At 39.4% G+C, this 18,198-nt stretch overlaps 1 protein-coding gene across 1 annotated transcript in view; it reads right to left on the bottom strand.

Annotated features, from left to right (window-relative positions):
• Positions 1 to 9,531: 9,531 nt before the first annotated feature.
• The window catches only part of LOC137056496 (uncharacterized), a 39,327-nt gene continuing 30,660 nt past the window's right edge, over positions 9,532 to 18,198 (bottom strand). The window contains exons 16-23 of the mRNA XM_067432455.1: positions 16,940 to 17,181; positions 14,618 to 14,917; positions 14,403 to 14,515; positions 12,923 to 13,235; positions 12,708 to 12,820; positions 11,228 to 11,540; positions 11,013 to 11,125; positions 9,532 to 9,845 (exon numbers count right to left, since the gene is read on the bottom strand). Coding sequence (XP_067288556.1) covers positions 9,532 to 9,845; positions 11,013 to 11,125; positions 11,228 to 11,540; positions 12,708 to 12,820; positions 12,923 to 13,235; positions 14,403 to 14,515; positions 14,618 to 14,917; positions 16,940 to 17,181 — 1,821 coding nt within the window. The remainder of the gene's footprint in view (positions 9,846 to 11,012; positions 11,126 to 11,227; positions 11,541 to 12,707; positions 12,821 to 12,922; positions 13,236 to 14,402; positions 14,516 to 14,617; positions 14,918 to 16,939; positions 17,182 to 18,198) is intronic.

Raw genomic sequence — 18,198 nt, forward strand, 5'->3', positions numbered from 1 at the left:
TGTATGTCCTTTAGTGCTGTGCAGATGATATGAGAGGTGTTAGTTATCCATTCAATAGGAACTATTTCACCACCATCAAGACCTGGTGTTGGTCCACCGAAGTCGTTCCAATCTGACCAATGACAGTTACATCCAGGGCTAAGAGTAAGGGTGCTTGTTTTCAATGTTGTAAATGTTGGAGAAGTTGTTGATGGAGATGTAGATGTTTGTGTTGTAGGCATGTTTGTAATATTGGAGGAATTATGGACTGAAGATGTTTTAGTTAGTGGTGTAGTCCTGCCAGTTGGAAACATTGGTGAAGATGTAGATATTGTTGAAGTTGTGGATATGGTTTTTCCTGTAGGAGAATTATGGACTGTTGCTGTTGTAACATTTGGTGTAAATCTGCTTGTTGAAGAAATTAAAGGTTTGGCAGAAATTATTCTAGAAGTTGTTGATGTAGATGTTGTTATGCTTATGCTTGTAGAGGACATATGGCTTGTTGATGTTGTACTTGGTGATTTAGACATGCTGTTTGAAAATGTTGGTGAAGGTGTACTAACATAAATTGTTGTTGGTGAATCAGTTGCTTTGCTTGTAATGGTGGAGAAACTTTGGTCTGCTGATGTTGTACTTGGTGATACATGCACGCTTGTTGATGACATAGTCGAAGCACCTGTATATAAGGACTGTGTTGTGATGTTACCACAGTTTTTATCACAGCACAATGCTCTAATCTCATAGTCATAACATTGCTGTGCAAGACCTTGGTGTTTGTTCAGGCAAACAAATCCATCTTTTGGATTGCATTTCACAACCTGGCCAAGCTGTGTAAAAGGAACTCCAGGATAACGTTTTGCACGGCATTGTATGTCCTTTAGTGCTATGCAGATGCTAGGAGAGCTGTCAGTTATCTGTTCAATACGTACTATTTCACCACCATCAAGACCTGGTGTCGGGCCACCAAAGTCGTTCCAATCTGACCAATGACAGTTACATCCAGGGCTAAGAGTAAGGGTGCTTGTTTTTACTGCTAGAGAAGTTATTGATGAAGTTGTAAAGGTTTGTATTGTAGGCATGTTTGTAATATTGGAGGAATTCTGGACTGAAGATGTTTTAGTCAGTGGTGTAGTCATGCCAGTTGAAAACTTTGGTGAAGATGTAGATATCGTGGAAGTTGTGGGTATGGTTTTACCTGTAGGGGAACTACGCACTGTTGCTGTTGTAACATTTAGTGTTAACCTGCTTGTTGAAGAAATTAATGGTTTGACAGAAATATTTCTGGAAGTTGCTGCTGTAGATGTTGATATGCTCAAGCTTGTGGAGGAAATATTGCTTGATGATGTTGTTGATGGTGTAGTAAGGCTGGTTAAAATTATTGGTGAAGGTGTACTAGCAGAAATTGTAGATGAATATGTTGGTATGTTTATAAAGGTGGAGGAACTTTGGACCGCTGATGTTGTGCTTGGTGATACACGCATGCTTGTTGATGAAGTTGTTGTAGCACCTGTATTTAAGGACTGTGTTATAATGTTGCCACAGTTATCATCACAGCACAATGCTCTGATCTCATAGTCATAACATTGCTGTGCAAGTCCTTGATGTTTGTTCAAGCAAACAAATCCATCTTTTGGATTGCATTTCACAACCTGGCCAACCTGTTTAAGAGGAACTGCAGGATAACGTTTTGCACGGCACTGTATGTCCTTAAGTGCTGAGCAGATGCTAGGAGAGGTGTCAGTTATTTGTTCAATAGGTACTATTTCACCACCATCATGACCTGGTGTTGGGCCACCAAAGTCGTTCCAATCTGACCAATGACAGTTACATCCAGGGCTAAGAGTAAGGGTGCTTGTTTTTACTGCTGGAGAAGTTATTGATGAAGTTGTAGATGTTTGTATTGTAGGAATGTTTGTAATATTGGAGGAATTCTGGACTGAAGATGTTTTAGTCAGTGGTGTAGTCATGCCAGTTGAAAACTTTGGTGAAGATGTAGATAATGTGGAAGTTGTGGGTATGGTTTTACCTGTAGGGGAACTACGCACTGTTGCTGTTGTAACATTTGGTGTAAACCTGCTTGTTGAAGAAATTAATGGTTTGGCAGAAATTTTTCTGGAAGTTGCTGCTGTAGATGTTGATATGCTCAAGCTTGTGAAGGACATATGGCTTGTTGATGTTGTACTTGGTGGTTTAGACATGCTGCTTGAAAATGTTGGTGAAGGTGTACTAACAGACTTTTTTGTTGGTGAATCAGTTGATATGTTTACAAAGGTGGAAGAACTTTGGACCGCTGATGTTGTACTTGGTGATACACGCATGCTTGTTGTAGCACCTGTATTTAAAGACTGTGTTGTAATGTTGCTACAGTTTTCATCACAGCACAATGATCTGATCTCATAGTCATAACATTGCTGTGCAAGGCCTTGATGTTTGTTCAAGCAAACAAATCCATCTTTTGGATTGCATTTCACAACCTGGCCAACCTGTTTAAGAGGAACTCCAGGATAACGTTTTGCACGGCACTGTATGTCCTTAAGTGCTGAGCAGATGCTAGGAGAGGTGTCAGTTATTTGTTCAATAGGTACTATTTCACCACCATCATGACCTGGTGTTGGGCCACCAAAGTCGTTCCAATCTGACCAATGACAGTTACATCCAGGGCTAAGAGTAAGGGTGCTTGTTTTTACTGCTGGAGAAGTTATTGATGAAGTTGTAAATGTTTGTATTGTAGGCATGTTTGTAATATTGGAGGAATTCTGGACTGAAGATGTTTTAGTCAGTGGTGTAGTCATGCCAGTTGAAAACTTTGCTGAAGATGTAGATATCGTGGAAGTTGTGGGTATGGTTTTACCTGTAGGGGAACTATGCACTGTTGCTGTTGTAACATTTGGTGTAAACCTGCTTGTTGAAGAAATTAATGGTTTGGCAGAAATTTTTCTGGAAGTTGCTGCTGTAGATGTTGATATGCTTAAGCTTGTGGAGGACATATGGCTTGTTGATGTTGTACTTGGTGGTTTAGATATGCTGCTTGAAAATGTTGGTGAAGGTGTACTAACAGACATTTTTGTTGGTGAATCAGTTGATATGTTTACAAAGGTGGAGGAACTTTGGACCGCTGATGTTGTACTTGGTGATACACGCATGCTTGTTGATGACATTGTTGTAGCACCTGTATTTAAGGACTGTGTTGTAATGTTGCCACAGTTTTCATCACAGCACAATGCTCTGATCTCATAGTCATAACATTGCTGTGCAAGGCCTTGATGTTTGTTCAAACAAACAAATCCATCTTTTGGATTGCATTTCACAACCTGGCCAACCTGTTTAAGAGGAACTCCAGGATAACGTTTTGCACGGCATTGTATGTCCTTAAGTGCTGAGCAGATGCTAGGAGAGGTGTCAGTTATTTGTTCAATAGGTACTATTTCACCACCATCATGACCTGGTGTTGGGCCACCAAAGTCGTTCCAATCTGACCAATGACAGTTACATCCAGGGCTAAGAGTAAGGGTGCTTGTTTTTACTGCTGGAGAAGTTATTGATGAACTTGTAGATGTTCGTATTGTAGGCATGTTTGTAATATTGGAGGAATTCTGGACTGAAGATGTTTTAGTCAGTGGTGTAGTCATGCCAGATGAAAACTTTGGTGAAGACGTAGATATCGTGGAAGTTGTGGGTATGGTTTTACCTGTAGGGGAACTACGCACTGTTGCTGTTGTAACATTTGGTGTAAACCTGCTTGTTGAAGAAATGAATGGTTTGGCAGAATTTTTTCTGGAAGTTGCTGCTGTAGAGGTTGATATGCTTAAGCTTGTGGAGGACATATGGCTTGTTGATGTTGTACTTGGTTGTTTAGACATGCTGCTTGAAAATGTTGGTGAAGGTGTACTAACAGACATTTTTGTTGGTGAATCAGTTGATATGTTTACAAAGGTGGAGGAACTTTGTGCCGCTGATGTTGTACTTGGTGATACACGCATGTTCGTTGATGACATTGTTGTAGCACCTGAATTTAAGGACTGTGTTGTGATGTTGCCGCAGTTTTCATCACAACACAATACTCTGATCTCAAAGTCATAACATTGCTGTGCAAGGCCTTGAATTTTGTTCAAGCAAACAAATCCATCTTCTGTATTGCATTTCACAACCTGGCCAAGCTGTGTAAGAGGAACTCCAGGATAACGTTTTGCACGGCATTGTATGTCCTTTAGTGCTGGGCAGATGCTACGAGATGTGTCAGTTATTTGTTCAATAGGAACTGCTTCAACCCCATCAAGACCTGGCGTTGGGCCACCAAAGTCATTCCAATCTGACCAATGACAGTTACATACAGGGCTAAGAGAAAGGGTGCTTGTTTTTAATGTTGTAAATGTTGGAGAAGTTGTTGATGGAGTTGTAGATGTTTGTGTTGTAGGCATTTTTGTAATATTGGAGGAAATCGGGACTGAAGATGTTTTTGTCAGTGGTGTAGTCATGCCAGTTGAAAACTTTGGTGAAGATGTAGATATTGTTGAAGTTGTGGGTATGGTTTTACCTGTAGGGGAACTATGCACTGTTGCTGTTGTAACATTTGGTGTTAACCTGCTTGTGGAAGAAATTAAAGGTTTGGCAGAAATTATTCTGGAAGTTGCTTCTGTAGATGTTGATATGCTTATGCTTGTGGAGGACATATGGCTTGTTGATGTTGTACTTGGTGGTTTAGACATGCTATTTGAAAATGTTGGTGAAGGTGTACTAACAGAAATTGCTGTTGATGAATCAGTTGATTTGCTTGTAACAGTGGAGACACTTTGGTCTGCTGATGTTGTACTTGGTGATACATGCACATGCACGCTTGTTGATGACATAGTTGAATCACCTGTATTTAAGGACTGTGTTGTGATGTTGCCACAGATTTCATCACAACACAATACTCTGATCTCATAGTCATAACATTGCTGTGCAAGGCCTTGATTTTTGTTCAAGCAAACAAATCCATCTTCTGTATTGCATTTCACAACCTGGCCAAGCTGTGTAAGAGGAACTCCAGGATAACGTTTTGCACGGCATTGTATGTCCTTTAGTGCTTGGCAGAAGCTAGGAGATGTGTCAGTTATTTGTATAATAGGAACTATTTCACCACCATCAAGACCTGGTGTTGGGCCACCAAAGTCATTCCAATCTGACCAATGACAGTTACACACAGGGCTAAGAGTAAGGGTGCTTGTTTTTAATGTTGTAAATGTTGGAAAAGTTGTTGATGGAGTTGTAGATGTTTGTGTTGTAGGCATTTTTGTAATATTGGAGAAAATCGGGACTGAAAATGTTTTAGACAGTAGTGTAGTCATGCCAGTTGAAAACTTTGATGAAGTTGTAGATATTGTTGAAGTTGTGGGTATGGTTTCACCTGTAGGGGAACTACGCACTGTTGCTGCTGTAGTTGTTGATATGCTCATGCTTGTGGGGGAAATATGGCTTGTTGATGTTGTTGATGGTGTAGTAAGGCTGCTTGAAAATGTTGTTGAAGGTATACCAGCAGAAATTGTTGATGAATATCTTGATATGCTTATAAAGCTGGAGGAACTTTGAACCGCTGATGTTGTACTTGGTGATACACGCATACTTGTTGATGAAATTGTTGTAGCACCTGTATTTAAGGACTGTGTTGTGATGTTGCCACAGTTTTCATCACAGCACAATCCTCTGATCTCATAGTCATAACATTGCTGTGCAAGGCCTTGATGTTTGTTCAAGCAAACAAATCCATCTTCTGTATTGCATTTCACAACCTGGCCAAGCTGTGTAAGAGGAACACCAGGATAACGTTTTGCACGGCATTGTATGTCCTTAAGTGCTGGGCAGAAGCTAGGAGATGTCTCAGTTATTTGTATAATAGGAACTATTTCACCACCATCACGACCTGGTGTTGGGCCACCAAAGTCATTCCAATCTGACCAATGACAGTTACATACAGGGCTAAGAGTAAGGGTGCTTGTTTTTAATGTTGTAAATATTGGAGAAGTTGTTGATGGAGTTGTAGATGTTTGTGTTGTAGGCATTTTTGTAATATTGGAGGAAATCGGGAGTGAAAATGTTTTAGTCAGTGGTGTAGTCATGCCAGTTGAAAACTTCGATGAAGTTGTAGATATAGTTGAAGTTGTGGGTATGGTTTTACCTGTAGGGGAACTACGTACTGTTGCTGCTGTAACATTTGCTGTAAACCTGCTTGTTGAAGAAATTAAAGGTTTGGCAGAAATTATTCTGGTAGTTGCTGCTGTAGATGTTGATATGCTTATGCTTGTGTAGGACATATGGCTTGTTGATTTTGTACTTGGTGGTTTAGACATGCCATTTGAAAATGTTGGTGAAGGTATATTAACAGAAATTGTTGTTGGCGAATCAGTTGATTTGCTTGTAACAGTGGAGATACTTTGGTCTGCTGATGTTGTACTTGGTGATACATGGACATGCACTCTTGTTGATGACATAGTCGAAGCACCTGTATTTAAGGACTGTGTTGTTAATTTGCCACAGTTTTCATCACAGCACAATACTCTAATTTCATAGTCATAACATTGCTGTGAAAGACCTTGGTGCTTGTTCAGGCAAACTAACCCATCTTTTGTATTGCATTTCACAACTTGGCCAAGCTGTGTAAACGGAACTCCAGGATAACGCGTTGCACGGCATTGTATATCCTTTAGCTCTGAGCAGATGCTAGGAGAGGTATCAGTTATTTGTTCAATAGGTACTATTTCACCACCATCAAGACCTGGTGTTGGGCCACCAAAGTTGTTCCAATCTGACCAATAACAATTACATCCAGGACTTATAGTGAGGACATGTGTTTTCAATGTTGTGGATGTTGGAGAAGTCATTGACAGAGTTGTAGACATTTTTGTTGTTGGAGTTGTAGACATTCTTGTAATATTGGAGAAATTCTGGGCTGAAGATATTTCAGTCAGTGGTTTAGTCATTCCAGTTGAAAATGTTTGTGAAGGTTTAGATGTTGTTGAAGTATTGTTTATGCTCTTACTAGTAGGGTAACTATGGACTGTTGGTGTTGTTCCTTTTGGTGTAAACCTCCTTGTTGAAGAAACTGAAGGTATGGTAGAAATGATTGTGGAAATTGCTGCTGTAGTTTTTGATATGCTCATGCTTGTGGGGGAAATATGGCTTGTTGATGTTGTTGATGGTGTAGTAAGGCTGGTTGAAAATGTTGGTGAAGGTATACCAGCAGAAATAGTTGATGAATATCTTGATATGCTTATAAAGGTGGAGGAACTTTGGACAGCTGATGTGGTACTTGGTGATACCCGACTACTTGTTGATGACATTGTTGTAGCACCTGTATTTAAGGACTGTGTTGTGATGTTGCCACAATTTTCATCACAGCACAATGCTCTGATCTCATAGTCATAACATTGCTGTGCAAGGCCTTGATGTTTGTTTAAGCAAACAAATCCATCATCTTTACTGCATTTCACAACCTGGCCAAGTTGTGTAAGAGGAACTCCAGGATAACGTTTTGCACGGCACTGTATGTCCTTTAGTGCTGAGCAGATGATAGCAGAGGTGTCAGTTATTTGTTCAATAGGAACTATTTTACTACCATCAAGACCTGGTGTTGGGCCACCAAAGTCGATCCAATCTGACCAATGACAATTACATCCAGGACTTATAGTGAGGACATGTGTTTTCAATGTTGTGGATGTTGGAGAAGTCATTGCCAGAGTTGTAGACATTTGTGTTGTTGGAGTTGTAGACATTCTTGTAATATTGGAGAAATTCTGGGCTGAAGATATTTCAGTCAGTGATGTAGTCATTCCAGTTGAAAATGTTTGTGAAGGTTTAGACGTTGTTGAAGTAGTGGTTATGCTCTTACTAGTAGGGTAACTATGGACTGTTGGTGTTGTTCCTTTTGGTGTAAAACTCCTTGTTGAAGAAACTGAAGGTATGGCAGAAATTATTGTGGAAATTGTTGCTGTAGTTTTTGAAATGCTCATGCTTGTGGGGGAAATATGGCTTGTTGATGATGTTGATGGTGTAGTAAGGCTGCTTGAAAATGTTGGTGAAGGTATACCAGCAGAAATTGTTGATGAATATCTTGATATGCTTATAAAGGTGGAGGAACTTTGGATGGCTGATGTGGTACTTGGTGATACACGCATACTTGTTGATGACATTGTTGTAGCACCTGTATTTAAGGACTGTGTTGTGTTGTTGCCACAGTTTTCATCACAGCACAATACTCTGATCTCATAGTCATAACATTGCTGTGCAAGGCCTTGATGTTTGTTCAAGCAAACAAATCCATCTTCTGTACTGCATTTCACAACCTGGCCAAGTTGTGTAAGAGGAACTCCAGGATAACGTTTTGCACGGCACTGTATGTCCTTTAATGCTGAGCAGATGCTAGCAGAGGTGTTAGTTATTTGTTCAATAGGAACTATTTTACTACCATCAAGACCTGGTGTTGGGCCACCAAAGTCGATCCAATCTGACCAATGACAGCTACATACAGGGCTAAGAGTAAGGGTGCTTGTTTTTAATGTTGTAAATGTTGGAGAAGTTGTTGATGTTTGTGTTGTAGGCATTTTTGTAATATTGGAGGAAATCGGGACTGAATATGTTTTAGTCAGTGGTGTAGTCATGCCAGTTGAAAACTTTGGTGAAGATGTAGATAGTGTTGAAGTTGTGGCTATGGTTGTACCTGTAGGGGAATTACGCACCGTTGCTGTTGTAACATTTGGTGTAAACCTGCTTGTTGAAGAAATTAAAGGTTTGGCGGAAATTATTCTGGAAGTTGCTGCTGTAGATGTTGATATGCTTATTGAGGACATATGGCTTGTTGATGTTGTACTTGGTGGTTTAGACATGCTGTTTGAAATAGTTGGTGATGGTGTACTACCAGAAATTGTTTTTGGTGAATCAGTTGATTTGCTTGTAATGGTGGAGACACTTTGGTCTGCTGATTGTGTACTTGGTGATACGTGCACACTTGTTGATGACATAGTCGAAGCACCTGTATATAAGGACTGTGTTGTGATGTTGCCACAGTTTTCATCACAGCACAATGCTCTGATCTCATAGTCATAACATTGCTTTGCCAGGCCTTGATGTTTGTTCAAGCAAACAAACCCATCTTCTGTATTGCATTTCACAACCTGGCCAAGCTGTGTAAGAGGAACTCCAGGATAACGTTTTGCACGGCATTGTATGTCTTTTAGTGCTGAGCAGATGCTAGGAGAGGTGTCCGTTATTTGTTCAATAGGAACTATTTCACCACCATCAAGACCTGGTGTTGGGCCATCAAAGTTCTTCCAATCTGACCAATAACAATTACATCCAGGACTTACAGTGAGGACATGTGTTTTCAATGTTGTGGATGTTGGAGAAGTCATTGACAGAGTTGTAGACATTTGTGTTGTTGGAGTTGTAGACATTCTTGTAATATTGGAAAAATTCTGGGCTGAAGATTTTTCAGTCAGTGTTGTAGTCATTCCAGTTGAAAATGTTTGTGAAGGTGTAGACGTTGTTGAAGGAGTGGCTATGCTCTTACCCGTAGTGTAACTATGGACTGTTGTTGTTGTTCCTTTTGGTGTAAACCTCCTTGTTGAAGAAATTAAAGGTGTGGCAGAAATTATTGTGGATGTTGCTTCTGTAGTTTTTGATATGCTCATGCTTGTGGGGGAAATATGGCTTGTTGATGTTGTTGATGGTGTAGTAAGGCTGGTTGAAAATGTTGATGAAGGTATACCAGCAGAAATTGTTGATGAATATCTTGATTTGCTTGTAACAGTGGAGACACTTTGGTCTGCTGATGTTGTACTTGGTGATACATGTACGCTTGTTGATGACATAGTCGAAGCACCTGTATTTAAGGACTGTGTTGTGATGTTGCCACAGTTTTCATCACAGCACAATACTCTAATCTCATAATCATAACATTGCTGTGCAAGACCTTGGTGCTTGTTCAGGCAAACTAATCCATCTTTTGTATTGCATTTTACAACTTGACCAAGCTGTGTAAGAGGAACTCCAGGATAACGTTTTGCACGGCATTGTATGTCCTTTAGTGCTGAGCAGATGCTAGGAGAGGTGTCCGTTATTCGTTCAATAGGTACTATTTCACCACCATCCAGACCTGGTGTTGGGCTACCAAAGTCATTCCAATCTGACCAATGACAGTTACATCCAAGGCTAAGAGTAAGGGTGCTTGTTTTTAATGTTGTAAATGTTGGAGAAGTTGTTGATGGAGTTGTAGATGTTCGTATTGTAGGCATTTTTGTAATATTGGAGGAATTCTGGACTGAAGATGTTTTAGTCAGTGGTGTAGTTACGCCAGTTGAAAACTTTGGTGAAGATGTAGATATTGTTGAAGTTGTGGGTATAGTTCTACCTGTAGGGGAACTACGCACTGTTGCTGTTGTAACATTTGGTGTAAACCTGCTTGTTGAAGAAATCATTGGTTTGGCAGAAATTATTTTGGAAGTTGCTGATGTAGATGTTGATATGCTTAGGCTTGTGGATGACATATGGCTTGTTGATGTTGTACTTGGTGGTTTAGACATGCTGTTTGAAATAGTTGGTGATGGTGTACTACCAGAAATTGTTTTTGGTGAATCAGTTGATTTGCTTGTAATGGTGGAGACACTTTGGTCTGCTGATTGTGTACTTGGTGATACGTGCACGCTTGTTGATGACATAGTCGAAGCACCTGTATATAAGGACTGTGTTGTGATGTTGCCACAGTTTTCATCACAGCACAATGCTCTGATCTCATAGTCATAACATTGCTTTGCCAGGCCTTGATGTTTGTTCAAGCAAACAAACCCATCTTCTGTATTGCATTTCACAACCTGGCCAAGCTGTGTAAGAGGAACTCCAGGATAACGTTTTGCACGGCATTGTATGTCTTTTAGTGCTGAGCAGATGCTAGGAGAGGTGTCCGTTATTTGTTCAATAGGAACTATTTCACCACCATCAAGACCTGGTGTTGGGCCATCAAAGTTCTTCCAATCTGACCAATAACAATTACATCCAGGACTTACAGTGAGGACATGTGTTTTCAATGTTGTGGATGTTGGAGAAGTCATTGACAGAGTTGTAGACATTTGTGTTGTTGGAGTTGTAGACATTCTTGTAATATTGGAAAAATTCTGGGCTGAAGATTTTTCAGTCAGTGTTGTAGTCATTCCAGTTGAAAATGTTTGTGAAGGTGTAGACGTTGTTGAAGGAGTGGCTATGCTCTTACCCGTAGTGTAACTATGGACTGTTGTTGTTGTTCCTTTTGGTGTAAACCTCCTTGTTGAAGAAATTAAAGGTGTGGCAGAAATTATTGTGGATGTTGCTTCTGTAGTTTTTGATATGCTCATGCTTGTGGGGGAAATATGGCTTGTTGATGTTGTTGATGGTGTAGTAAGGCTGGTTGAAAATGTTGATGAAGGTATACCAGCAGAAATTGTTGATGAATATCTTGATTTGCTTGTAACAGTGGAGACACTTTGGTCTGCTGATGTTGTACTTGGTGATACATGTACGCTTGTTGATGACATAGTCGAAGCACCTGTATTTAAGGACTGTGTTGTGATGTTGCCACAGTTTTCATCACAGCACAATACTCTAATCTCATAATCATAACATTGCTGTGCAAGACCTTGGTGCTTGTTCAGGCAAACTAATCCATCTTTTGTATTGCATTTTACAACTTGACCAAGCTGTGTAAGAGGAACTCCAGGATAACGTTTTGCACGGCATTGTATGTCCTTTAGTGATGAGCAGATGCTAGGAGAGGTGTCCGTTATTCGTTCAATAGGTACTATTTCACCACCATCCAGACCTGGTGTTGGGCTACCAAAGTCATTCCAATCTGACCAATGACAGTTACATCCAAGGCTAAGAGTAAGGGTGCTTGTTTTTAATGTTGTAAATGTTGGAGAAGTTGTTGATGGAGTTGTAGATGTTCGTATTGTAGGCATTTTTGTAATATTGGAGGAATTCTGGACTGAAGATGTTTTAGTCAGTGGTGTAGTTACGCCAGTTGAAAACTTTGGTGAAGATGTAGATATTGTTGAAGTTGTGGGTATAGTTCTACCTGTAGGGGAACTACGCACTGTTGCTGTTGTAACATTTGGTGTAAACCTGCTTGTTGAAGAAATCATTGGTTTGGCAGAAATTATTTTGGAAGTTGCTGATGTAGATGTTGATATGCTTAGGCTTGTGGATGACATATGGCTTGTTGATGTTGTACTTGGTGGTTTAGACATGCTGTTTGAAAAAGTTGGTGATGGTGTACTAGCAGAAATTGTTTTTGGTGAATCAGTTGATTTGCTTGTAATGGTGGAGACACTTTGGTCCTCTGATTGTGTACTTGGTGATACGTGCACGCTTGTTGATGACATAGTCGAAGCACCTGTATATAAGGACTGTGTTGTGATGTTGCCACAGTTTTCATCACAGCACAATGCTCTGATCTCATAGTCATAACATTGTTTTGCCAGGCCTTGATGTTTGTTCAAGCAAACAAACCCATCTTCTGTATTGCATTTCACAACCTGGCCAAGCTGTGTAAGAGGAACTCCAGGATAACGTTTTGCACGGCATTGTATGTCTTTTAGTGCTGAGCAGATGCTAGGAGAGGTGTCCGTTATTTGTTCAATAGGAACAATTTCACCACCATCAAGACCTGGTGTTGGGCCATCAAAGTTCTTCCAATCTGACCAATAACAATTACATCCAGGACTTACAGTGAGGACATGTGTTTTCAATGTTGTGGATGTTGGAGAAGTCATTGACAGAGTTGTAGACATTTGTGTTGTTGGAGTTGTAGACATTCTTGTAATATTGGAAAAATTCTGGGCTGAAGATTTTTCAGTCAGTGTTGTAGTCATTCCAGTTGAAAATGTTTGTGAAGGTGTAGACGTTGTTGAAGGAGTGGCTATGCTCTTACCCGTAGTGTAACTATGGACTGTTGATGTTGTTCCTTTTGGTGTAAACCTCCTTGTTGAAGAAATTAAAGGTGTGGCAGAAATTATTGTGGATGTTGCTTCTGTAGTTTTTGATATGCTCATGCTTGTGGGGGAAATATGGCTTGTTGATGTTGTTGATGGTGTAGTAAGGCTGGTTGAAAATGTTGATGAAGGTATACCAGCGGAAATTGTTGATGAATATCTTGATATGCTTATAAAGGTGGAGGAACTTTGGACTGCTGATGTTGTACTTGGTGATACACGCATACTTGTTGATGACATTGTTGTAGCACCTGTATTTAAGGACTGTGTTGTGATGTTGCCACAGTTTTCATCACAGCACAATACTCTGATCTCATAGTCATAACATTGCTGTGCAAGGCCTTGATGTTTGTTCAAGCAAACAAATCCACCATCTGTATTGCATTTCACAACCTGGCCAAGCTGTGTAAGAGGAACTCCAGGATAACGTTTTGCACGGCATTGTATGTCCTTTAGTGCTGAGCAGATGCTAGGATAGGTGTCCGTTATTCGTTCAATAGGTACTATTTCACCACCATCCAGACCTGGTGTTGGGCCACCAAAGTCATTCCAATCTGACCAATGACAGTTACATCCAAGGCTAAGAGTAAGGGTGCTTGTTTTTAATGTTGTAAATGTTGGAGAAGTTGTTGATGGAGTTGTAAATGTTTGTGTTGTAGGCATGTTTGTAATATTGGAGGAATTCTGGACTGAAGATGTTTTAGTCAGTGGTGTAGTTACGCCAGTTGAAAACTTTGGTGAAGATGTAGATATTGTTGAAGTTGTGGGTATAGTTGTACCTGTAGGGGAACTACGCACTGTTGCTGTTGTAACATTTGGTGTAAACCTGCTTGTTGAAGAAATCATTGGTTTGGCAGAAATTATTTTGGAAGTTGCTGATGTAGATGTTGATATGCTTAGGCTTGTGGGTGACATATGGCTTGTTGATGTTGTACTTGGTGGTTTAGACATGCTGTTTGAAATAGTTGGTGATGGTGTACTAGCAGAAATAGTTTTTGGTGAATCAGTTGATTTGCTTGTAATGGTGGAGACACTTTGGTCTGCTGATTGTGTACTTGGTGATACATGCACGCTTGTTGATGACATAGTCGAAGCACCTGTATATAAGGACTGTGTTGTGATGTTGCCACAGTTTTCATCACAGCACAATGCTCTGATCTCATAGTCATAACATTGCTTTGCCAGGCCTTGATGTTTGTTCAAGCAAACAAACCCATCTTCTGTATTGCATTTCACAACCTGGCCAAGCTGTGTAAGAGGAACTCCAGGATAACGTTTTGCACGGCATTGTATGTCCTTCAATGCTGAGCAGATGCTAGGAGAGGTGTCCGTTATTTGTTCAATAGGAACTATTTCACCACCATCAAGACCTGGTGTTGGGCCATCAAAGTTCTTCCAATCTGACCAATAACAATTACATCCAGGACTTACAGTGAGGACATGTGTTTTCAATGTTGTGGATGTTGGAGAAGTCATTGACAGAGTTGTAGACATTTGTGTTGTTGGAGTTGTAGACATTCTTGTAATATTGGAAAAATTCTGGGCTGAAGATTTTTCAGTCAGTGTTGTAGTAATTCCAGTTGAAAATGTTTGTGAAGGTGTAGACGTTATTGAAGGAGTGTTTATGCTCTTACCCGTAGTGTAACTATGGACTGTTGGTGTTGTTTCTTTTGGTGTAAACCTCCTTGTTGAAGAAACTAAAGGTGTGGCAGAAATTATTGTGGATGTTGCTTCTGTAGTTTTTGATATGCTCATGCTTGTGGGGGAAATATGGCTTGTTGATGTTGTTGATGGTGTAGTAAGGCTGGTTGAAAATGTTGATGAAGGTATACCAGCAGAAATTGTTGATGAATATCTTGATATGCTTATAAAGGTGGAGGAACTTTGGACTGCTGATGTTGTACTTGGTGATACACGCATACTTGTTGATGACATTGTTGTAGCACCTGTATTTAAGGACTGTGTTGTGATGTTGCCACAGTTTTCATCACAGCACAATACTCTGATCTCATAGTCATAACATTGCTGTGCAAGGCCTTGATGTTTGTTCAAGCAAACAAATCCACCATCTGTATTGCATTTCACAACCTGGCCAAGCTGTGTAAGAGGAACTGCAGGATAACGTTTTGCACGGCATTGTATGTCCTTTAGTGCTGAGCAGATGCTAGGAGAGGTGTCCGTTATTCGTTCAATAGGTACTATTTCACCACCATCCAGACCTGGTGTTGGGCCACCAAAGTCATTCCAATCTGACCAATGACAGTTACATCCAAGGCTAAGAGTAATGGTGCTTGTTTTTAATGTTGTAAATGTTGGAGAAGTTGTTGATGGAGTTGTAAATGTTTGTGTTGTAGGCATGTTTGTAATATTGGAGGAATTCTGGACTGAAGATGTTTTAGTCAGTGGTGTAGTTACGCCAGTTGAAAACTTTGGTGAAGATGTAGATATTGTTGAAGTTGTGGTTATAGTTGTACCTGTAGGGGAACTACGCACTGTTGCTGTTGTAACATTTGTTGTAAACCTGCTTGTTGAAGAAATCATTGGTTTGGCAGAAATTATTTTGGAAGTTGCTGATGTAGATGTTGATATGCTTAGGCTTGTGGAGGACATATGGCTTGTTGATGTTGTACTTGGTGGTTTAGACATGCTGTTTGAAAAAGTTGGTGATGGAGTACTAGCAGAAATAGTTTTTGGTGAATCAGTTGATTTGCTTGTAATGGTGGAGACACTTTGGTCTGCTGATTGTGTACTTGGTGATACGTGCACGCTTGTTGATGACATAGTCGAAGCACCTGTATATAAGGACTGTGTTGTGATGTTGCCACAGTTTTCATCACAGCACAATGCTCTGATCTCATAGTCATAACATTGCTTTGCCAGGCCTTGATGTTTGTTCAAGCAAACAAACCCATCTTCTGTATTGCATTTCACAACCTGGCCAAGCTGTGTAAGAGGAACTCCAGGATAACGTTTTGCACGGCATTGTATGTCTTTTAGTGCTGAGCAGATGCTAGGAGAGGTGTCCGTTATTCGTTCAATAGGTACTATTTCACCCCCATCAAGACCTGGTGTTGGGCCACCAAAGTTCTTCCAATCTGACCAATAACAGTTACATCCAGGACTTAGAGTAAGGATGCTTGTTTTCAATGTTGTGGATTTTGGAGAAGTCATTGACAGAGTTGTAGACGTTTTTGCTATTGGAGTTGTATGCATGCTTGTAATATTAGAGGAATGTTGGGCTGAAGATATTTCATTCAGTGGTGTAGTCATTCCAGTTGAAACCATTTGTGAAGGTGTAGATATGGTTCTAGTTGTGGGTATGCTTTCCCCTGTATTGGAGTTATAGATTGTTGGTGTTGTAACATTTGGTGTAAAGCTGCTTGTTGAAGAGATTGAAGGATTGACAGAAATTATTGGGGAAGTTGCTTCAGTAGATGTTGATTTGTTTACGCTTGTGGAGGACATATGGCTTGTTGATGTTGTACTTGGAAGTGTAGACATGCTGTTTGAAAAAGTTGGTGAAGGTGTACTAACAGAAATTGTTGTTGATGAATCTGTTGATATGCTTGTAACGGTGGAGAAACTTTGAACTGCTGCTGTTGTACTTGGTGGTAGATGCATGCTTGTTGATGACATTGTTGTAACAGGTGTATTTAAGGATTGTGTTGTAATGTTGCCACAGTTTTCATCACAACAGAAAGCTCTAATCTCATAGTCATAACATTGCTGTGCAAGGCCTTGGTGTTTATTCAAGCAAACTAGTCCATTGTTCATATTGCATTTTACAACCTGGCCAAGCTGTGTAAGAGGAACTCCAGGATAACGTTTTGCACGACACTGTACTTCCTTTAGTGTTGAGCAGATACTAGGTAAGGTGTCAGTAATTACTTTAATAGGTACTATTTCACCACCTCCAGGACCTGTTGTTGGGGTGCCATGGTCATTCCAATCTGACCAATGGCAAATACATCCAGGGATAGGAGTAAGAGTGGTTGTTTTCAGTGTTGTGGATGTTGGAGAAGTTGATAAAGCACTTGTAGTAAATGCATTTGTTGACATAGTTGTTGATTTTCTTGTAACAGTGTTGGATTTTTGAACTGTTGGTGTTTTTGGTGGTATAGGCGTGCTTGTTGACAAACTTGGTGAAGGTGTAGAAGTAGAAGTTGTTGTTTTTGGAGTTGTAGATATGGTCATAGTAGTAGTGGATGTACTGAATGAAAAAAAGGTCTTTGTTGGAACAGTTTCTGTAGTGTATTTGGTTGACATTCCTGGAACAGTTGTCTCTGCAATAAAATATTCCAAATTAAAATAATTAATGTAATTTTACTATAACAATAATTAAGCCATTTCCTGCAACATAATTGCAAGCAGCAATGTAGCATCTTCATTCTCAAACCTTGTGACTGGTGTATGACTAATTTTAATATTTGGGCCATTCTACAGAACTGGTTCAAAGTAAGAGTTTGAAACATCTTTCATCATCTTATTCTGTTAAATGTATGCAAATTGTATAATATCCAAGGTACACATTTCTAGTAGTTGTGCAAGTCATTTTCATATTGTACTTTTATAAAGTTTTAGAATATTTTTCCTCTTCCCAAATTTATTTCTACCGACGGAATTGAGTATATATATATATATATATATATATATATATAAATAAATATATATATATATATAAATAAATATATATATATATATATATATATATATATATATATATATATATATATATATATATATATATATATATATATATATATATATATATATTGAGTATATGTCAATATATTTTTTGCTATTTTTTAAAAGGTTTTCACAGGTAAATAAATAAAAATTACAATTTTAACAGTATTTCAAGTGTTATTTATTTTTTGAAGATTTGAAATCTAATCTTTCTTTATAAAAGGCATAAAGATATTCATACAGATTTTAAAGTTAAGGATTCGTTAGTTTGAATACACACTGAACCAAACACTATCATAATATCTTAGTTGATAAATCAATACTATATTTTTGTCAAAACATACCATGTTTCGGTCGTGACTGCACATTTTTTTAGAAGTAGGGACATTAATGTCTTGGTAGTGACCACGTCACATTACATAATTTTAACTCCATACTAAAACGCTACTAAAACATACATATAAATATATATATAAAAATACTAACAACACCCCCCCCCCCCCCCACACACACACACACACACACACCCCATCCAAAAAAG

The sequence above is a fragment of the Pseudorasbora parva genome, chromosome 1 (genome assembly GCF_024679245.1).
Source record: "Pseudorasbora parva isolate DD20220531a chromosome 1, ASM2467924v1, whole genome shotgun sequence".
Taxonomy (NCBI): domain Eukaryota; kingdom Metazoa; phylum Chordata; class Actinopteri; order Cypriniformes; family Gobionidae; genus Pseudorasbora; species Pseudorasbora parva.